General features: G+C 36.5%; 2 protein-coding genes across 2 annotated transcripts; one reads left to right on the forward strand and one right to left on the reverse strand.

The window, feature by feature from the left end:
- Positions 1 to 3597: 3597 nt before the first annotated feature.
- LOC115967229 lies at positions 3598 to 4587 on the reverse strand. Its single transcript, XM_031086285.1, has one exon. The coding sequence runs from the start codon at positions 4585 to 4587 to the stop codon at positions 3598 to 3600; it is 990 nt and encodes a 329-aa protein (XP_030942145.1).
- Positions 4588 to 17089: 12502 nt separating this feature from the next.
- Positions 17090 to 20405, forward strand: LOC115967636 (AP-1 complex subunit sigma-1). Its single transcript, XM_031086776.1, has 7 exons — positions 17090 to 17201; positions 18859 to 18945; positions 19300 to 19391; positions 19512 to 19620; positions 19729 to 19764; positions 19971 to 20057; positions 20135 to 20405. The coding sequence occupies exons 1-7, from the start codon at positions 17199 to 17201 to the stop codon at positions 20204 to 20206; spliced, it is 486 nt and encodes a 161-aa protein (XP_030942636.1). The 5' UTR covers positions 17090 to 17198; the 3' UTR covers positions 20207 to 20405.
- Positions 20406 to 22916: the final 2511 nt, after the last annotated feature.

A 22916-nucleotide genomic window follows, 5' to 3' on the forward strand; every position in this document is an offset into this window, starting at 1 on the left:
TTGTGGTCCGAGGAACCTGACATAACTTAGTTTCTGTTTAATACTTCAATATATGTCATAAGGTATTAATTTCCACTAAGTTTGTGGTCCAAGGAACCTGACATAACTTAGTTTCTGTTTAATACTTCAATATATGTCATAGGGTATTAATTTCCACTAAGTTTGTGGTCCGAGGAATCTGACATAATTTAGTTTCTATTTAATACTTCAATATATGTCATAAGGTATTAATTTCCACTAAGTTTGTGGTCTGAGGAATCTGATATAACTTAGTTTCTGTTTAATACTTCAATATATGTCATAGGGTATTAATTTCCACTAAGTTTGTAGTCCGAGGAACCTGACATAACTTAGTTTCTGTTTAATACTTCAATAGATGTCATAGGGTATTAATTTCCACTAAGTTTGTGGTCCGAGGAACCTGACATAACTTAGTTTCTGTTTAATACTTCAATAGATGTGGAAACATAGGATGTATGATTGGCATAAATTAGTATCATAGCCTTGCTTGAGTTTATGCTGGTAGTAAGCCAATTGGACCATTGCATTCTCCCTTCGCTCTTCGATCAAGTCCAAAATTTTTTCTAACAACCTATTGTTACCGTCCGAGGTAAATCCACTAGTCCTTAACGTTGGGAAACCAGTTTCCAGAGGGATGACGGCCTCGGCTCCATATGTCATGGAGAAAGGAGTCTCTCCTGTTGACCGTCGAGGCGTTGTTCGATACGTCCAAAGGACATGAGGCAATTCCTCCACCTATTTTCCTTTTGCATCATCCAACCTTTTTTTAAGTCCATTGACTATTACCTTGTTGACAGCTTCAACTTGTCCATTCCCATGAGGATAGGCTGGAGTGGAATATCTATTATTTATCTCTAAATCCGAACAGTATTGCCTGAAGGCCTTACTATCAAATTGAAGGCCATTATCCGAAATAAGGGTGTGTGGAGTTCTGAACCGCGTAACGATATTCTTCCAGATAAACCTTTTAACATCTACATTTTTTATGTTAGCCAAATGTTCAGTTTCGACCCACTTAGTGAAATAATCCGTGCAGACCAGCAGATACTTTTTATTTCCTAATACTTTAGGAAAAGAACCTACAATATCTAAACCCCACTGAGCAAAAGGCCAAGGGCTGGAAAGGGGATTAAGAATTCTTCCGGACTGGTGGATGTTTGGGGTGAATCTTTGACATTGGTCACATTTTCTAACATATTCCTACGCTTCCTTTTGCATATTTGGCCACCAATATCCCTGAGTAATGGCCCGGTGAGATAGGGACCTTCCCCCAGTGTGATTTCCATAAATTCCTTCATGCAGCTCCTCTAAAAGTGACGCTGACATCTCGGGATGTATACAAAGCAAATACGGCCTAGAAAAAGAGCGTTTGTACAACTTTTTGTCCTTGGATAACCAAATCTAGGAGCTTTCCTCCGTATTTTCTCGACTTCTACTTTCTCGTGAGGCAAAGTTTCGCTTTTGAGGAATTTCAGTATAGGGTCCATCCAGCTCGACGCTAGGTTGACTTAATGAACCTGGGGCACGTCCTTCCCTACTGGGGTGGGGGTGCACAAATCCTCAACGATTATCACCCGAGGCAAATTCTATGCTGAAGAGGTGGCAAGGGTTGCCAAGGAATCTGCATGGGTATTTTCACCTCTTGGAATATGTGACAAGTCAAAAGATTCAAATTTTTTTTGTACACGTCTAACTTGACTCAAATATTCTTGCATTCTTGCATCTCGGGCTTCCAGTTCCCCTTTTACTTGGCCGACTATCAATCTTAAATCTGAGAACACTTCAACAGCCTTTCCACCAATTTTCTGGACCATATTCATTCCCATCAGCAAAACTTCATATTTCGCTTCGTTGTTCATAGCTGAGAATCCTAGCCTCAAGGACTTTTCAATAATGATCTTTTCAGGGGATATCAGAACTAGCCCCACTCCTGCTCCCCATTGGTTCGCTGCTCTGTCCACATATACTTTCCAGGATGAGGCGTCCTTTGTGGAAATCAGACTAACCGACTTTTCATCCCTGTCATGTTACTTCATCTCAGCTTCTTTTGGGAACTCGGCAAACTCGGCGAACTCGACTACTTGATTGGCGAGGACTTGGCCTTTCACAGAGGTGCGGGGCATGTACTTGATGTCGAAAACCCCTAGGATCGTGCCCCACTTAGCAATCCTCCTCGTATAATCCGCGCTTCTAAGTATGGACTTGAGTGGTAACTGAGTTAGGACTACTATAGTGTGCGCCTGAAAGTAAAGTGGGAGTTTATGTGTTGCATGGACCATTGCCAAGATGGCTTTTTCTAGCGATAAATATCGCACCTCGGCTTCATGAAGTGACTTATTTACGTAATAAACTAGTCTTTGAACGCCACTGTCCTCTCGTATTAAGACAAAACTAACTGCATGAGAGGCAACTGCAAGGTAAGCAAATAGGACCTCGTCCACTTCAGGACTGGATATGATAGGCGGCTGGGATAGGTACTCTTTCAACTGCTGAAATGCCACGGCACATTCCTTGGTCCACTCAAATCCTTTCCATTTATGCAGTAAAAGGAAAAAAGGGTCTACACCTATCAGCCGACCTGGAGATAAATCGATTCGAAATAGCAGTCATTCCTGTCAGCTTCTGCACCTCTTTTGGGTTTCGAAGTGCTTGTAAATCGTTAATGGCCTTAATCTGGTCTGGGTTTACCTCAATTCCCCTGTGAGTTACCATGTACCTCAAGAATTTTTCGGAACCTACATCAAAGGAACACTTTGAGGCATTCAAACGCAACTTGTGCTTTCTCAGAATTCCAAAAATGCTCGTAAGATCTTCCACATGCTCAGACAGTATTTTTCTCTTCACCACCATATCATCTATATAGACCTCAATATTTCTGCCCAGTTGTGGTTCGAACATTTTAGTCATCATCCGTTGGTAGATAGACCCTGCGTTTTTCAAATCAAAGAGCGCCACTTTATAATGATAGTTTCCAACAAGAGTGACAAAAGCCATCTTCTCTTGATCGTCTAATGCTAATGGTATTTGGTGATATCCTTGAAAAACATCCAAAAAGCTCATCCAAGGAGGACCTACTGTTGCATCCACCAACTGGTCTATCTTTGGCATAAGAAAAGGGTCCTTGGGACAAGCTTTATTGAGGTCCGTGAAGTCTACGCACACTCGCCACTTCCTAGTCTTATTTTTCACCACCACCGTGTTGGTTAACCATTGAGGATAAAAAACTTCCTTGATAGCCCCTGCCTGTTTGAGTTTGGCCACCTCACTTCTGACAGCCTCAACGTGCTCTTTCGATGGGCGCCAATATGGCTGTCTCTTCGGAATAATGGAAGGATTCACATTTAGTTGATGACAGATGAAACTCGGATCTATACTCAAGGCTTCATATACGCTCCATGCAAACACATCAATATTTTCTCTAAGGAATTCCACCAATTGCTCCTTCTCTTGTGAAGGCAGTTTAGCCTTAAAATGAAAGAATTTCTCCGGAGCATCACCAACCATTACCCTCTTCAGATCTTCGCATTTTGCCTCGTTGGCCGGTCCATTTAAGGGTAATGCTGTGACTTTTAATTGCTATAACCCATTATCGGCGGTAGCCGAAGTCTTCGCCTCTGGCCGATGCTGGATAGCTACTACCAGGCATTGTCGGGCTGCAACTTGACTTCCTACTATCTCCAAAACTTGGCCTCCGGATGGGTACTTTATCATCTGGTGTAGAGTAGAGGAGACTACCCCTAGGGTATGGAGCCAAGGTCGGCCCATAATAGCCGTGTATAGAGAGAAAACATCTACAACGATGAAGTCCACCTCCACCACATTCGTACCGATTTGCATAGGTAGTCTAATCTGACCCTTTGGGATGACCATTCTTCCCTCAAAACTCACTAAAGGGGAATTGTAGGCTGCCAAGTTCTCAGACTTCAAACCCAGCCCCTTATACAAGTCAGGGTACATTATGTCAGCAGCACTGCCCTTGTTAATCATCACCCTTCTTACATCGTACCCTCCAATCCTCAGTGTGACCACCAAAGCATCATCGTAGGGCTGTATGGTTCCAACCTTGTCCTCATCTGAAAAGTCCAAAACCAACGGGATGTCCATCCTGACTTTTTTAGACATTGAGCTATACTTCTCGGCTGGAGATCGGGATACTGATAGTACCTTGGAAGGACAAGATCCGGTCCTCCTCGGGGTAGCAAAAATAACGTTTATTGTGCCAAGAGGGAGTCTCAAAGAAGCACTTCCCTGTACCTCCGAGCCGGCCTGGCTTACCCGACCACTGGAATGATGCAAGAGCTGCTTCAACTTCCCTTCTCGGACTAGCTGTTCCAAATGGTCCCATAAATTCCTACAATTCTTAGTTGTGTGTCCATGATCCAGATGATAGTGGCAATAAAGATTTTGGTTGCGTCTCGTAGGCTCTCCTGCCATCTTGTTTGGCCATTTAAAAAATGGCTTATTCTTGATCTTTTTCAATACTTGCTGCACTGGCTCCCGAAACACAACATTAACCGCCAGAGTGTTGGCAGAACTTGGCCACCTCACTTTTGACAACCTCGGCATGCTCTTTCGATGGGTGTCGAGGTGGCTATCTCTTCGGAATAATGGAAGGATTCACATTTAGTTGATGACAGATGAAACTCAGATCAATACCTGGGGCTTCATATACACTCCATGCAAACACATCAATATTTTCTCTGAGGAATTCCACCAATTGCTCCTTCTCTTGCGAAGGCAATTTAGCCCCAACCTGAAAGAATTTCTCTGGATCATCACCAACCATTACCCTCTCCAGATCTTCGCATTTTGCCTCGTCGGCCAGTCCATTTACGGGTAATGCTGGGGCTTTTAATTGTTATAACCCATTATCGGCGGTAGCCGAGGTCTCCGCCTCTGGCCGATGCTGGATAGCTGCTACCAGGCATTGTCGGGCTCCTACTATCTCCAAAACTTGGCCTCCGGATGGGTACTTTACCTTTTAGTGTAAAGTAGAGGAGATTGCCCCTAGGGTATGGAGCCAAGGTTGGCCCATAATAGCTGTGTATGGAGAGAAGACATCTACAACGATGAAGTCCACCTCCACCACATCCGTACCGATTTGCATAGGTAGTCTGATCTGACCCTTTGGGACGACCATTCTTCTCTCAAAACTCACCAGAGGGGAATTGTAGGCTGCCAAGTTCTCTGACTTCAAACCCAGCCCCTTATACAAGTCAGGGTACATTATGTCAGCAGCACTGCCCTGGTCAATCATCACCCTTCTCACATCGTACCCTCCAATCCTCAGTATGACCACCAAAGCATCATCGTGGGGCTGTATGGTTCCAACCTTATCCTCATCCGCAAAGCCCAAAACCAACGGGAGGTCCATCCTGGCTCTTTTAGACATTGAGTTATACTCGTTGGCTGGAGATCGGGATACTGATAGTACCCTGGAAGGACAAGATCCGGTCCTCCCCGGGGCAGCAAAAATAAGGTTTTGTGCCAAGAGGAAGTCTCGAAGAAGCATTTCCCCATACCTCCGAGCCGGCCTGGCTTACCCGACCACTAGAATGATGTAAGAGTTACTTCAACTTCCTTTCTCGGACTAGCTGTTCCAAATGGTCCCCATAAATTCCTATAATCCTTAGTTGTGTGTCCATGATCCTAATAATAGTGACAATAAAGATTCTGGTTTCGTCTCGTAGGCTCTCCTGCCATCTTGTTTAGCCATGTAAAAAATGGCTCATTTTTGATCTTTTCCAATACTTGCTGCACTGGCTCCCGTAACACAGCATTAACCGCCTGAGTGTTGGCAAAACTTGACTGCCCAACAAAGTCTTTCTGAGGTCGGTTATTGTTGTACCGGTCCGACCTGAAATCCCTCCTCTTTTGAGGGATTACCTTAGTCTTTCCTTTTCCCTGCAATTGGTCTTCTTCTACTCTTCTGTACTTGTCAATCCGATCCATCAATTGATGTACACTAGTAACAGGTTTACCAGTTAGAGATTTTCTCAAATCATGCTCGGTTGGAAGACCAGCCTTGAAAGTGCTTATAGCCACATCATCATGCTCTCCTTCTATCTCATTAAACATTTCCTAGTATCTATCCGAATAAGTTTTAAGAGTCTCACCCTCTCGCATGGACATAGACAACAAGGACTCCAAAGGCCGAGGAACCTTGCTGCAGGTAATAAAGCGAGTGCCAAAAGCCCGGGTAAGTTTCTTGAAGGAATCGATAGAATTAGCTCTTAAACCATTGAACCATCTCATTGCCACAAGGCCCAAGCTTAATGGAAAGACCTTACATATCAAAACCTCATCTTTGGAGTAGATAGCCATCCTTTGGCTGAAATGACTAACGTGTTCTACCGGGTCTGTCCGATCATTATATAGGGTGAATGTTGGCTAAGGAAATCGCTGAGGAAGATTCGCATTCTCTATATTCTTTGTGAAGGGTGATTTGGAAACTTGGCTTAACGCTTTGTTCATGGCGTTGTTCCCCAAGCCTCTGCGAGGTGGACTTTTGTACCTACGTCGATGGCGGTGCTCCTCTTCATAGGAGAAAGTCTTACTAGGTGGAGTTCTGGATCTCCGTCTATAACTAGCACCATCTGTCTCTTCAGAGGAAGGCTCGAAGCTAGGCGGGGAACATCTTCGCCGAGCGTGACACAACTCTCTTTTTAACTCGTCAATTTCGCATTACATGTCCCTGTCATTCTTTGCATGGGAGATATGACTCTTCCCTTGAGACTGACTTTTGCTAGTATGAGTTGTGCGCACACTTCCCTCACGGTCCTCTCTCCGTTCGAGGCTCTGGTGCGGGTTGCCATGCTGGGAACCCCTTGATTCCGCTTGGTGTAGGTCAACATCTATCTAGTGCGGTCCTGCTGCGACTTGATGTGGACCTGCCTCCTCCATCATAAACGTTATAACCAAATTTTCTTTGGCCTAAATCAAGCTCTTCCCATAGACGGCGCCAATTGTAAGGACTGAAATTGAATTGGTCCCAAAACCGGATTGGGCTCAAACACTAATTGACCCAAATAATAAATTTATAGAGCGTGGATGGAAGAACTAGACCTATCCTAGAGGAAAAACGATTAGATTTAATGTTTCAAGACGGTTTAGCACAAGTACCATTAGAAATCTATCTTCGAAAGAGCTTTTTTTCACTTGTGTCATATGGTTTCGTTTTTATATCCAATTGTCCTAGAATTCCCCCCCCCCCACCCTCTCAGTACGTCTTTTCATGTTATATATTACAATCTTGATGTCATCCCTACCACACATATGTAGGTTAGATTCGGGGGATTCCTTCCTGTCTCATCCAGCACCTCCTAAAACCATCAATCTATAGCTGTAAGGCTGCTTGATCATTGTTCAGACATCACTTCCACATTAATGCGGCCAGAGAGTTGGTTGAGAGGCATTTAATGCGAAGGTAGCAGCTTTTGAAGATATTTGTTTACCTTTCTTCTCTTATCCCTGGTCCAATGTCCCTTCCTTAGTTGTGAGGTAACTCTGAAGTAAGTTCGTGATGACATGGCACTCAGATTTACCTCGGACACATGTTGCCGAGAAGAATCCTGTCCTCGGACGCTTGCTAGACCCATCTCACATTGTCCCTACTCTTCTCTTCATTTTATTCTCCTCATAGCCTTATTTGGGCCTCCTCGGATGGTCTAACGTCTTCGGATAGGGCCACAGGCCCAATTAATACTGTTTTAACAATACTTCCTAATTAATTGGCCCCCACAGATATAGTATCGTGTGATGCAAACTTAATTAGAGGGGGGTGTACAAACTTTAGCAATAACTTTGAAATGGTACCTTGAAATTGACTGATACTGGAATGTTCCATTCCAATGGGAAAACTGGAACAACATTTGAAACGATATTTAGAGCATTGAACTGAAATAGACCAAAGTGGACTGAAATAGATTGAAGTGGATGAATGAACTGAAATTAGTTGGAATGCTACGTTGATATGACTCAAAATGAACGTAACAATATAAATTAACAAAAGGGTAAAATTTAAGTACAATTCTTTATATATTAAACTTTAAGCTTGCCAATTAAATTTAATTCTTTTAAGGATACGAGCCTCCCCAAATATCTATCAGAATTTGGCTCACAACACACAAAGGATTTTGTGGAACCCATTCTTATCTTTGCAGCCAGTTTGGATTGAGGGAAAGGGAAAAGGAAAGGGAGTAGATCAAACTAACCATTAAATATGTTCTTTTTTTTTAGATCTTTACATAAGTGGATAGTTTGTGGATAGTTTATATGAGTTTGTTCTATTTTGAGATCTTTATATAAGTGGATACTTCTAGTAGTAGTCGTGTCTCACTCTCACATAGACTTTATTGATCCAGCTCTCTACTTTTTTTTACACATTTTTATTTAGAAACAAATATACACATAAAAGAGAAGGAATAGGGTTCAAACACAATTTAATTGTAAAAAAAAAAAAAAAAAAAAAAGGGTGGTTTCGAGTTTCGACCTCATAGTAGTATATCTTAAATTACCTACTGTTCTCTTTAGGCATTGCTGCACGCTTTGGTCATATATAGATGATACGATTCTTACTATTGACAATTGACAATTGACAAAGCCGTGAGGTGAGGAATTATTATTAGAAGGGAGTTGGTTGGTTCTCTCCGGTGAGTCCTCCGCTTGTTGTGCGTACCACATGGTCGATTATTGTTTAATTGAAGCGAGTAAAGTGAAGAAGAAGAAGAAGATGCATGAGATCAGCATGATACATCTCCCTCTTCGATCAAGAGACTTTAATTTGAATATTGTAAAGTACCCACTCATTAATTTAAATGCCGACCACAACTCACCAAAGCCAATTCTATTTCTCAGTATAATGCCCCTACAAGATCTTTGTGATTTGGTCGGCCTTTTTTATATATATATTTTTTTCCTTCTCTCCAGTTTAAGGTAAGTCATACCTAGGCAACAAGGGAACTGTCTCATTACAGGTGTGGTGGGTGCCCAACTTTTTATTAACTCTCTATCTAATAATTCATTACTAAATAGTCTATATGTATTTGCTATAAAATTATTTATTTTATACTTTATCAATTATATTACACAATGCATCTATTTTTTAATAAAATTTTTGTATTTATTAATGTAAGGACTAGATTTGAGTTCCCAACTCACTATGTGGATGGACTTAAGCCCAAAAAACCCAAAAACAATGAATTTGTAGAAAGTGGGTTGGAAAATTGAGTTTTAGTTAATCAAACAAACACTGGGAAGGATTCAGATGATAAGAGAATGAAAAGAAAAATGGTTGAATTGAAAAAATCGTCCTTGGCAAAGTCTGAGGAGGTTTGTTCTTTTATATTATTCACAAATCCGATTACAAGTTTGATTCTGGAATGCTATTTTGTTTTTCTCTTTTTCTTCTCCTTTTTTCGATCCCCCAATCTCATTTCCCCCTTCTTCTTTTATACTTTCCCTCATTTTCATCTCCACCTTCGACCTATATGTTAGATGGTTAATGATGATACTTGTCCTATCAGCACTTCCCATAAGTCCTCATGTAGTAGCTGTAAGGCTGAAATACACTGTTCAAGTATCACTTCTACATTAATGCAGTCAGGGAGTTAGCTACAGTGCATTTAATGTGGAGGTAGCAGCTTTCTCCCCAGATATTTTAGGGCTCTTCCTTATCTTATATCTCTGCAATGCTTGTCCGCCCCAATTGCATTTTCGGGGTTGTCATCCTTGCTGTTAAACCATCTTCCAAGACCTCGGCCCAGTCTGGCTGAGGACGTTTTCATCCTCGGCACACTCTCCGGAGCTATTATGACCAAACCCCACCTTTTATTTATCAACACAGTCTCCTCTGACGAAAACTTTTCATCCTTGGGTAGATCCTTGTTCTTGACTTGGGCCATAGGCCCAATATATGGATAAATAATGAACTTCTGAGCCCAAGGGCCCTACAATTAATTTAAAAAAAAAAAAAAAAGACGCATAGAGTATAAAGTAAAATACTAAAAAAATATAACAAATAGGTTTTTTTTTTAATAAATGACTTGTGAGTTTAGTCAAATTTGTGGCTGGCAAAGTAAACTATACAGGAAAGTGGTGTGTAGGTAGTAGTAGGGTTACCAGAAGTTAAAGCAATGAGATGGAGGTAGCAGGCAAGCAGTACCATTAGTGTACCTTGACAGTCAGTGGAAGGGAAACCAAATTTAATGTAAAAGGAAATTTAGAGGCATAACTCTGTTTCCATAACTCATAACTTAAAAATGGTGGGACCTATAGTTGAGAAGTCCGTTTGGCAGGCCAAAATAGGTAATTAACCCTAATTTTCAAATATTATAATTAATAGGCCACGTTTTCAAACTATATTTTTTACTAGCATCTCGAGTCTAAGAGGCTCGATTTTGGACTATAAATCAAGTCTTTGAGGGTCGGTTTTCATGTTCTGATCGGGTCTAAGTTGACGCTTTTTCCATGTGGCGTCCACCTGTAAATTGAGTCTCTAAGACTCGATTTATAAGCTAAGACATTTTCGAACTTTTTCTTTAAGGGCCTTGACCATGAAATAAAACACCAAGAGTGTTGTTCATTCAAATTACACAAAACTTAAACCCTCCTAAGAATTCTTTGAAGCATCAGAGAATCCACAGCCGCTTGATCCAACCAGACCACACCACCATCGCACCACCGCCCAATCCAGTCGCCCAACCCAGGCGGCGCGCGACCTAGGCCTTCAGAGTCCTGACTTTGAATCAAGAAGAAGAAGGATCAATCGAAGACATCGATCTACCTGAGATGTAGAAAAATGAAGAACAAAACTTTGTAGGAATCAATTTCGTCAATGGCAGAGTGAGTGGAAGAGAGAAAAGGGGCGGAGAAAGAGGAAGGAAATTTTTAGAGAAAAAAATGAACTGGAGAGAGAACTTACCGTGGGGTTTGGCTTGTTTGACTTAGTTAGTAGAGTAGGTCTAAAAACTCCACTAAATCAAGTCTTAGAGACTCGATTTACAGGTGGACACCATGTGGAAAAAGTGTCAACTCAGACCCAATCAGAACATGAAAACCTACCCTCAAAGACTCGATTTATAGTAAAAAACCGAGCCTCTTAGACTCGAGATGCTAGTAAAAAATATAGTTTGAAAACACGGCTGACTAATTATAATGTTTGAAAATCAGAGTTAATTTCCCATTTTGGCCCCGTTTGGCATCACATAACTCTGTTTCCAATTTTTTGTTTTCATCACTCAATTCTCTGATTTTTGAGTTATGAGTTATGGAAACTAAAAACACATTTTAGTTATTTTCAATTTTTATAACTCTGTTTTCAATGACATTTTTGTAATTAAATACACATGGAAGGACCCATTAGTCAAGTCAGCCGCACCCTTTTTTTTTTTTTTTTGTTCTTCATCACCTCTAATTTTCAGTCTTCAATTCTTTCTTTCTTCTTTTTTTGATCATTCGAATAATGATGGTAGCTTGAACCAAAGATAAGCAATAAAGTCAAGATAATTTTATAAGAAGTACTTAATTCACTAATTTCAACAACCATTTCACTTGACTTGAAGGATAAGCAATTTTTTTTTTTTTTTTTTTTAAGTTTTAAAAATATTTTTTAAATCAATGTAATTTTTTTAGGGACATTCGTTAACTTTTTTTTTTCTTTGTTTGTAACCTTAATTGAAGTCAAATTAAGCCTTTCTATACTTCCATCAATTATAGTTTAAGTACCCTAGATTAAACTCTATTACAAAAATAGTTTACTCTACTATTACAAATTTCAAGAATTTGAATATTTATTTTACTTATTTTTAATACTTTATATTTAAATATAATAAAATTTACGCACTATACATTGTGCTAATACAAAGTGATTCAATAAATGTATTATATATCATAAAAATAGTGAGTTTTTGTTATGTGGCTCACTAATTATTAATATATTTTTGATTTATTTATATATAATTTTAAATTAAGTAGTGGGGGTATAATACTAATTATAAAAATAAAAAAGAGTAGAGAAAAACAAAGACTTTCGAGCAAATGCTAATCATTTTTTCTTTTTAAAAAGATTATTTATGAGAACTTGGGATATTAATATCTCTGTGGTGTTGATTTTGAACAAAAGTATATTTCATTTTTTATTCCTACAGTAATTTTTTGTTGTTGTTGTTGTTGTTGTTGTTGATAGGTTCCTACAGTAATTTGTGATAATCTTATTGCCTATTAGAGAATTAAAATCACGATTTCGCTCCTGTTGACTTTTATATACTCTTGATTTTACGTTTTATTTTAAATAATGTAAATAATTTTAGTCCAAGTCAATGACTAATTACTGGATATTTTGAGGTAGGCAGTGTCAACCTTTGATGATCTGATAGAAACATTGTAAAATCTAACATGTATGGAGATAATTTCAATATATATATATATATATATATATATGTAGGTACTCAAGAATTCTTTACCTTTGACTTTGGCTTTTTTGGCTTGATTGCCTTGGCTTGCCTTGAATTCTTTTGTCCCACATTGGAAAGATATATTTTCTCTTTTTAGCTTATAAGGGATGAACCAATGGAGTAAGAGTACCATTATCTCCATTGGTTCATCCCTTATAAGGTAGAAAGAGGAAAGATATCTTTTCAATGTGGGATAAAAGAATTCAAACCAAAGGCAAGGCAAGACAATCAAGCCAAAAAAGCCAAAACCAAAGGAGTATAAGTGGGAAAACATTATATAGATTTGTTAGCACATTACGAGGTATCTGATCTACAACCACTACACACCCTTAGTACGATGGTTATTCCATAAGCTTATGTACACACCCTTAGTACGATGGTTATTCCATAAGCTTATGGGGTGTGGAGGGTAAGGGCTGGGTTCAAGTCTCTAAGAGGGAGTTTTACACACATATACACTTAACTTATTTTACTATTTAGCTTATTTTTGTTACTATTCATGGGTCTTACTGTATTATTTCAGCTAACTTTTATATTTATTTACAATACTTTCAAAAAAAAAATTCAATTTCAGCAAATAAGCGGATCCCAAACAGACAATTTGAATTTTTGTTTTCCTAGTTAAATTAATTTCACAAAAAGTACATTTCCAATTTTGAATAACAATATAATTTCAAAGACAGTACATATTGTGATTGACACTTGATAAATGTGATATCAATTAAAAAAAAAAAAATCATATAAAATAATGTTAGCTTCAATTATAACTTATTACCGCCTTAGTAAAATTGTGAGAAGTTATAAAAATTAAATCGGTGTGCTATATAACATTGTTGTCCAACCAGTTGTGTTACCTTACTTGTTATATACTCTAGCATGCATGATGTAGAACTGACTCTACTGAGAAGATTACCATTAATTGTTATCCATCATCTACGGTTACAGTATTATTATTATATCAAACTCGAGACAGGTGCTGTTTTATTAGATTCTTTTAAATAAATACTTACAAATATAAGACTAGGAGAATGTGGGGTCGGCGCCCCCTGTAGCCTCGCGGATATCAAGCTTCAATGGTGACTTTAAATATATTTAATTTTATATATATTAAAAATGAAGCACAAACTTATACATTTCAATTTTCAAACACTCTATATGTTTGAGAAATGAATTTAAAATTTTAAAATGAAGTTCCTCAGCCCTCCAAAAGTCAAAGCTAGCTTATCCATTATTTTATAGAAGTGTAATACATATTATTTAATCTTAAAAAACGAAGAAATTGAACTTGAGTCATAGCCTTGATTGCTATATAAAGGGTTTGTCTTCTTTGGTTTCTCTCATATCATCTTTCATTTGTCAACACAAAATTTAAACAAGAAGAAGTTTTGAGAGAGTAAGAGTTAAAAGGTGAAAAATGAATTGTCTTATAGTTTCTCAGTCTCCATTTTGCATGGCCACCATTGTCTTCTACACTTGTTTTTGGATCCCATTTCTCCAACTCAAGCAAGCTTTGCTCGGCATAATGGGCCTCCTCATGTTCACTACTCATGATGAGCCAGTAGTTGAGAGCTTCAATGAGGGATACCTTCCCGTGACTAGGTTTGAAGAGTTGCAAAATGTGGATGAAATGTGTTCTATTTGCTTGGTGGAGTTTGAGAAAGAAGATGTGGTGAGCCAACTATCTAGATGTGGCCACGTTTTCCATATGCACTGCATCGAAAGCTGGCTAGACCGAAACCAGTTCACCTGTCCACTTTGTAGGTCATTTTTATTTTCAGTTGTAAATACTTCTCATGCAAACTGTGGTGGCAATGGTAGTGGTATTAGTTCACTACGTATCCCCTCCTATCTGGATTCTTCTTGGCATTAATAAAATCAAAATTTTGTATACTTTGTTTTGCATTTAATATTTTTATCTTTTTTGTTTTGGGATTCAGGAATTGTTTCAAATTTTTGGTTCTTCAAAAAAAATCTGCACACTAAGGAGCTGCATGAAAAAAGTTTCCTAAATTTTGCGGTTAGAGAAAAAAAAAAAAAAAAAAAAAAAAAAAAAAAAAAAAAAAGAAGAAGGAAATTTTTGACATCCACCTAAGCCTTTGATCACAGGAACAAACAGAAACTTTGTTTAGTTTTAGCTGATGATGTAGGTTGTTTAGATATTTTCTTCAACGGAAGATGATAAGTTTTAAAATAATCTCCATTTAAAAAATAGTTTGACAAGGCAATCTTGATGTTAATTGTTTGTTGCTTTGTTTTTTTAATTTGGGGGGGGTTGAATTATTTGTTTGTTGATGATTAATATTTCAATAGGAACAAGAAATATATAAGACTCTGCAACAAGTCAACGAGGGGACTATTTGATCAGAATACATACAGAATTTGAGATGATGAAGGAATTTTCTATTTGGTTTTGCATCTAATTAACTTCTTTCCCAGTCCGAGTCCAGTGGCTTAATTTGCAAATCTACTTAAGAAGCAATTAATAAGATTTCATTAATACTCTTTTTTTTCCTTCAACGTTCAAGCACACATGAGTGAACTGCCCAACTGTCATTTTACACAACTGAGAGAGAGGGGCTCAATTAAATTAATGGGTATCTGAGTATGAATACTAATTAACCTGTGGAAGCGTAATGCTTATCAAAAAAGTACATGTGGGATAGTGTGTGACTGATGCTAGCTTGTTGTTGGATAGAAGAAGAAGAAGGCATTTTACATGCAGTACAATTACAAATCGGTTTTATCAGTCATCAGATTGTTAATTAATTCAACTCCTTATTTTTCAACTTTCAGACGCTACCTCTAGTACTGCAGCAATAATTATTATCTTATATGTATCATATATTTTTCTCCTGTGAGATCTACCTATTGTAAAAATGGTGGTACATATATAAGAACCAAAGTGTTGTAATAAAGGTGAAAATTAAAAGGGAATAGAATAGAAGGTTACTTGTAGGAAGCTTATTTTGGCAGGATTTTTTGTTTTTAATTTGTATTTTAGTGATCTCTATTCTGAATTAGCTTGGATGGTTTTTTGTTTTGTTTTTTTTTTTTTTTTTTTTAAATAACAAGCGTAGAGGGAGATCAACCGAACAATTGTTAGGGTACGTAATTTACGATTTGATGATAGTTGACTTACCATATGATATGATATGAGGTAGGTCCTCCTCCGGAATCCGGATACAAAAATTAAAGTTTTTGAATTCTTATTTTTTGTCTTCTGCACTGCAAATGGAGCCAATTAAGTTAAGACTTATTGAGCATTGACCTCAACAGATAAAGACCTCTTTGAAAACGTTGCGCGCGGCCGGGTGTAAAAGTCCAATCCAATGACGTACGGACAACGAATAAAAATACTATTTTTAAAAATTCTAGATATTTTTATTTAAAAGATGCTAATTTAGTTACAAATTGTTGACACTAAAACACTGTCATGGATATGATCAAACAAGGCATTTTTAGTTTGTCCAGTTTGTTTTGAAAAAAAATATATATAGAGAGAGAGAGGGAAAGGAAAGGGAGGCAAGAAAATCACTAGAGTTTGATTGAAGGAAATGGAGCAAAGAATGGAAATTAAGTAGCATCTCTCTTGTGACTTTGGAAGTACTATTTTGTGTTCTCAAATCTCCGTGCTTTAAGTTATGCTAGCTTTAGTACAATATATAGTTATATTTTATTGGTAGAGGGATATATAAGGGAAATTCCATCAAAGTTCATGCTCACAAACATAAAAGAGATATCATTTTCCCCCCCATCAAGCTAAACAAACATGCTAATTAATTAACAGAAATGGCAATCTCCTTCATTCCATTTTCTTTGGGGTCATTTTGAAACGGAAAGAAATGCATTAATGGAATTCGATCAGTAATACGATCTCTTTTTATATGATTTTTTTCCTCTTTTACCTCTCAATTGAGCAATGCTAGTAATACAAAGTTCAGCAACATTTTTTTTTCAAAATTTAGTTATGGTTAATGTAACGCCACTTTCACATAACTCCAAAACTAAAACCAATTTATGGTACATCAAATAATCAATCATAACATATATACTATCTTAGGTCTTTAATAATTGTGAAAAAATTAGGAAATTTTTTGTATCCTTAGGCTTATTGTTAGAAATTAACACGTAGCCATTAAAAGAGGACAAAATATGGTAATGACTAGTTTTCCACAATCTACTGTAGTGGCAAGTTATTATTTGATTTTCACAAAAATCCACCATTAACATTACTAAAATTTTTATTATTCACAAACTTGTCATCTCAATGATTATCACGAAGCAAATTTAAATAATGTAAAATGCGGTGGTGACATAGACCACTCATGTGCTTGTAAAAATGATAGTTTTTTGAGGAGTTTCAGGTGTAATTAGAAGACATTCTTGAAGATGTAGCTTCTTTTGTAATTCGTGATGCTCCTTAGTTTTGTTTCAATAAAACATGACTAGATTCTCCAAAAAAGAAAAAAAAGTATAAGTGGGCTTGGGTTGAGTTGAATATATGAATGATTATATAGTATTTGGGTCTGGGCCAATTATATTGTATATGTAAGAAAGGCCTGGCATTGGGCCCCAAGTGGGATGGTCGTAACTCGTAAGCCTCTCAAACTCAAAGACTGACGACCGTAAATGAAATTTGCATTATCGGAGTCTCGGAGAAGGAAAGAAGAAGAAGCTCTTTCTTTCTTTCTTTCTTTCTAATTGATCTGATCTCCACACACCAAAATGGTAACCTCTCTCTCTCTCTCTCCATTTCATTTTCTTTCAATTGGAATTATATTTCGATATATAGATCCGATTCATGAAACTCTCTGCTCTCTTCTATTTCTATATGCTTTTTGGGTTTCCTTAATTCTATTTTTATATGTACAAGTAGAACATAAAATTAAGATTTTGTATTCACTGCTGCTTCTTCTTTTGTTCAAGATCTGTTAAATCACACCCATACTATTTTCCATTTCCTGATGGATCCATCCATCCACTCATACTGATTATTCTTATGACCTCTATTTTTTTACCATCTGGGTTTTTTCTTTGTGTGTGAGAATTTTAGTCTCTCAGAAGAATCCGTTATAAATGTTGATTTTTTTTTTTTTTTTAAAATTTATATATTAGGTATTAACAGAAACTGAATCTATGATTACCCTTGTTGCAAATTCCTAGTACAATTTTGTGCTTTGAGCTTGGATGCTGCTTTTTGCTTTAAGCAGCTGGTTGGTTATAACTTAAAACTTAAAACTCATTGCAGTTGTACTTACAAATACTGAAGCTTTAAATCAACAGATTACTACTAATAAGAAAACAGACACCCAACTCTCAACTCAACATTTTCAAGACCTAGCCAGTAGCCACCCTGAAATTACTACAACATGCTAATGGAATTCTTAGCTACATTGACTCTAAACCACAGTTATCAGAGATACCCCACTAGCAACAAAGCTTCCATATTCTAAAAAGAGTTACAGAAACTGCCATTATACTCAAGTTCTGTTTTTTTTACTTTCCGTCTTATCAATCTCACAATGTCTTCCGTATAATTAATCTTTACATGATGGACATTACCATTCCTTTGCTGCAAAATATGGTAATATGCTTAAATTAGACCTCAAGTTTTTGCCTTTAAGTTCCTCCTCTCCTCATGTTACAATCTCAACCCATTTAACTTTAGGATTCCTTAATAGGCATTAGCTTAAAATGGTTCTCGAGATTCTCTTAGAGACAAGTATCTCAGTTCTTGATCTGTCACCCTACTGCAGCAACCTATTCCTTGTTGCTTATGTTTTATGCATTGCTAGCGTAGCCACCCAATAAAATCATGCCTGGGAATTTTTTTTGATAAGTAAAATCATGCCTGGGAATTGCTTTAGGGAACCAAATATTTAACCTCAAGAAGCCTTTTTCTTCCATTGTTCCAAGTTCTTTGTGCTGGAGTACTGTGCTGTTTTTTCCTGGACTCCAAATAGGCCTGTCCTCTCTTTCTAATTCTACCAAACTCCACTTGCTTTGAACATTAATTAGCTCCTCATTTTAACCCATGCCAACTACAAATTTAATGAAAGGCCTAGTGATCTGCCTCAATTTTAGAATCTTCCTCCCGGACCAGCTGCATTCCTGAGAAATCTTCAGTGAAGATTCTTCACCTCCCAAAAACTCTTACGAATAACAAGCTCTTACCTGCACATGACTCAACTATCTCATATCGTGGACATTTTCTGATATTCTCTAACATTAACATCATCATATTCACAATTGTAATGCCTTCTTTGAGACTGTTTTTACATGCTTTTCTGTCAGTTTTATGTGACTTAACTGCTTAATTGACCTAACATCAAGGTTTTTATATTGGCTAATTCTGTAATGGTTTTTGTTCCTGAACTTTTTGTAGATTCACTTTGTGCTTCTTATTAGTCGACAAGGAAAAGTGAGGTTGACAAAATGGTATTCACCGTATACTCAGAAGGAAAGAACTAAGGTATCAGCTGCTCTTTATTTTTATTTTTATTTTTGGTTTAAAATTAGTAAGTTTTGGCCCTATGGGGAGGGGAAAGAGGAGATTTGAGCTACCCTGTGGGGGTTATGTATCACCTGCTTTGTTTTTTTGTTTGGTTTTGGGATGTGTGTGTGTTCTCCTTATAGCTCATTGGTAATTGAAGGTATTGTTGCTTCCTTTTTTTTTTTTTTTTTGATAACTAAGAAATTTTATTAAAAATGAGAATACTATGTGTTCACAATGATGAACACAAAGATCGTTACTGCATTTGTTTCTTAAACTGATGTGCATTTTTTCCAATGTTGATATCCACCCTTTTATGATCACGTTGAGAAGGTTCTACGGGAGCTAAGTGGAGTGATTCTTACCCGAGGGCCCAAGCTCTGTAATTTTGTTGAATGGAGAGGATATAAAGTTGTTTATAAAAGGTAATGCCAGAATATTACTCTGTGTTTGCTGTCATAATGAGAATCTCTTTCTTGAGGAATATTTTATTTTCCATCTCTGACATGAGCCACTGAGCTGTTTCCAATAATGTGTTTGTGCAGATATGCTAGTCTGTATTTCTGCATGTGCATTGACCAAGAAGACAATGAATTAGAGGTCCTTGAAATAATTCATCATTATGTGGAGATTTTGGACCGATACTTTGGCAGTGTTAGTGAAAAATAATCTGTGACTCATTTATAAAAGTAGCACACCATTTTTTTTCCATTTGATTATGATAAAGGATGGACGTCCTAGTAATTTATTCATATTTCGCAGGTCTGTGAGCTGGACTTGATCTTCAATTTCCACAAGGTATGTCCATTACTCATGCTTTATGGGCAAAATTTCTGTTTAATTAGCATTTGAGTCTGGTTTATGTGTCCACCTATGTGCCATGTTGAGCAGCCATTTCAAATGTCCCTCAGTAATCAAATTGCACTGTTTTTTGGATATGCATTTTACATAGATGTGAAAGTAAGCTCATTTTTGCTCACTGTTTGTTACTGTTTAACATGAAGGCCTACTATATATTGGATGAACTATTGATTGCTGGTGAACTTCAGGAATCTAGCAAGAAATCAGTTGCACGGTTGATATCTGCACAGGTAGACTTTTTCTTAGTCCTGATGCCTTTTGGAAAGTTTCACACTTTTGCTGAGCGCATTATATTGTTGGTTTTTAGGATTCATTGGTGGAGATGGCAAAAGAGCAGCGCAGTTCAATAAGTAATATAATTGCTCAGGCCACCAAGTAGAGGACAGACATACATAGTTGCCTGATATATTGGTTGAAATTCAAGCGCTTATTGTATTATTCTTATTCTGTGTTTTTCTTTGTAATGACTTGAATGCACCTTTTGTTTCGTATGTGTTTTTGAGGATTGTGACATGATTGCACGTCTGAATTACCATTAAAATTACATGTTCTATATGGTTGATGCATTTCCATTTTCATTGGATAAGTTTAAATTTTGTGATATAACCTGCTCAACTTTGTTGTATTACCATTTCTATTGTTGAAATTCTGTTCTTCAAGGTGGGAATCCTCATCAAGTTTCTTTAGAAATCAATGTTAACAGATATTTTAGTGGACAAGGAAATCCATTCCAGCCTGCCAACAACTCAATCACTGTTTTGGGCAAAACCCATGAAATGCCAAATAGGAGAACCATCAAACTCCACAGTTCCCGTACAGCATCACATTGTAGCAAGTTGCAACTAGTGATTTATCAACAAAAATTGTAGCAACACGTGGTCTTTAGCCCCACAACACCTTGTGCAAGTGCAACTCTAATTCACTAATCGCCTTGTCACTTCTGGAAAGTTTTAAACTGTTAAAACTTAAAAATCTTCCTGCCAAAGTGAAAAAAAAAATGTCACTTTAGGTGGTACCTTGGGCTTCCAAATGCTCTTTCAAGGAAAAGAATTGTCTCTTCCTCTCTCGGGAGATAGTATCTTGCAACAGTTTTACTATACAACCAATCCTTTAATAGAAGGGTTTAACCTCGTATCCACGGCTTCACATCGTGTCTAGAGCCTAGACCCATTTATCCCCCTCAACCTCCCTTTAAACTTAAGTCGAAAAGATTACACAAGGCATTTTAGGAGACGAACGTGGTTTTAGGAAAATGTATGGAAAAAGTTTTTTACCAAATCAAAAATTCCTTTTTTTTTATTAATTTTTGAGTTGAAAAGTATGAAATTTTATTATATTTAGGCTAAACTCTATAGTTTTGAGTTAAAAAATCATTAAAAAAAAGTTAAAAAATATAAAGAAAATAAACATTAGAAATTAGAAATATGAGCCCTAAAAATGTAATAAAAATGATAAATATTCAAAAGTCTCATTCGATCTACATTGGTTTTATTCAGTCCATTTTGTCCTCTTCGGTACATTTTGGTCTTATTCGATCCATACCGTCCTAATCGGACCATTTGGTCTTATTTAGACCATTTTGTCCACTAAAGTTCTTTCGGTTCAATTTGGTCCATTGGGTCTTATTCAGTCCACTTCGGTCCTATTAGGCCTATTTAGTTTACATTGGCTATATTCGGTCCATATTGGTCGTATTCGGTCCATATTAGTCCTATTCAGTCCACTTCATTCATATTTGGGCCATTCGGTCCACTTTGGTCATATTAGGTAAATTTTGTCCACTTTGATTCTATTCTGTCCAGTTCGGTCTTATTCAGTCCACTTTAATCCAGTTTGTCCATTTTTATCCAATTGGGTCCTTTCTGTCCATTTTGTCCACTTCGGTTCTATTCGGACCATTTAGTCCTATTCTATCCATTAGGTTCACTTTGGTCCTATTCTATCCATTCGAACCACTTCGGTCCATTTTGGTCAACTTTGATCTATTTTTGTTCAACTACATAATAGGAAAAGACATATTTGGGTTGAAAGCACTTAATCTAAATCCAAATTTATTTAAAATATATATAAATCTCAAACTCATAATATTTAAAATCTTAAACATAACATATATTGTTGCTATACTTTTGTTGAGTCACATTAATGTAGCATTTCAATCTACTTCGATAATGCTAAATTTACAACTATAATATTTAGGGCATTTTTTTCATTTGTTTTAACATCGTTACTTTTAAATGAATTCCATGAAGTTGATTATACATTTAAGAAAAATAAATAAATATGTACATATATGTATGTATGTATAATTTTTATTTAAATAAATTATTCATTCTCTTAAAAGAGATTATCATAATAATCAAAACTCATATCAGACTTACATTGAATATGTATAATTTATTCTCTAAATTTTATTATATAGAGAGAGACAACTTGAGAAGGGGAACTAAAAAATACAACACCAAAACATATGAACTCAAATAGAGTTTTAAAAATCACAATAATTCATCAATATAAAGTAGAGTTGTAAGAAAAAAAATACAAAAATCAAGAGAAAGAGAATAGCCACTTTTTCAAGAGAGAATGTGAGAGAGAATAATAAGAAATTTATATAAAATAATATGAGAAGAAAAAAAAGTAAAAATAACAAATATAGTAATAAACACCAAATTGTTCAAGTCATGTTATTTAATAAAATAGCATTATATTTTTTTTATAAACTATCTTTATAATACAATATGATAACATCTATGAAATCAAAGAGAATAAAAAAGATAATAACTTAAAAGCACAAAACTTAATCACATCAACCCAAATTAGAGTTCCAAATAATACAAAAATTTATCAACCTAAAGTAGAGATTCATGAAAAATATGGGAAAGAGAATTGTAAATTTATAGTAAAATGAGGGGAATAAGAAAGACAAAAAATAAAGGAAGATAAAGGGATAGAAGATAAGTGATATTAAATAGATAGTTGTGGGGGGATGAAATCATGAAAATGTAAAAGGGAGGGGAAAAGTTAGAGAAAGTATAACAATAAGTTAGTAAATTAATAAGAAAAAAAGAGTTAAAAAAAAAAAGAGATAGAAT

Source organism: Quercus lobata, chromosome 11 (assembly GCF_001633185.2).
Source record: "Quercus lobata isolate SW786 chromosome 11, ValleyOak3.0 Primary Assembly, whole genome shotgun sequence".
Lineage (NCBI taxonomy): Eukaryota > Viridiplantae > Streptophyta > Magnoliopsida > Fagales > Fagaceae > Quercus > Quercus lobata.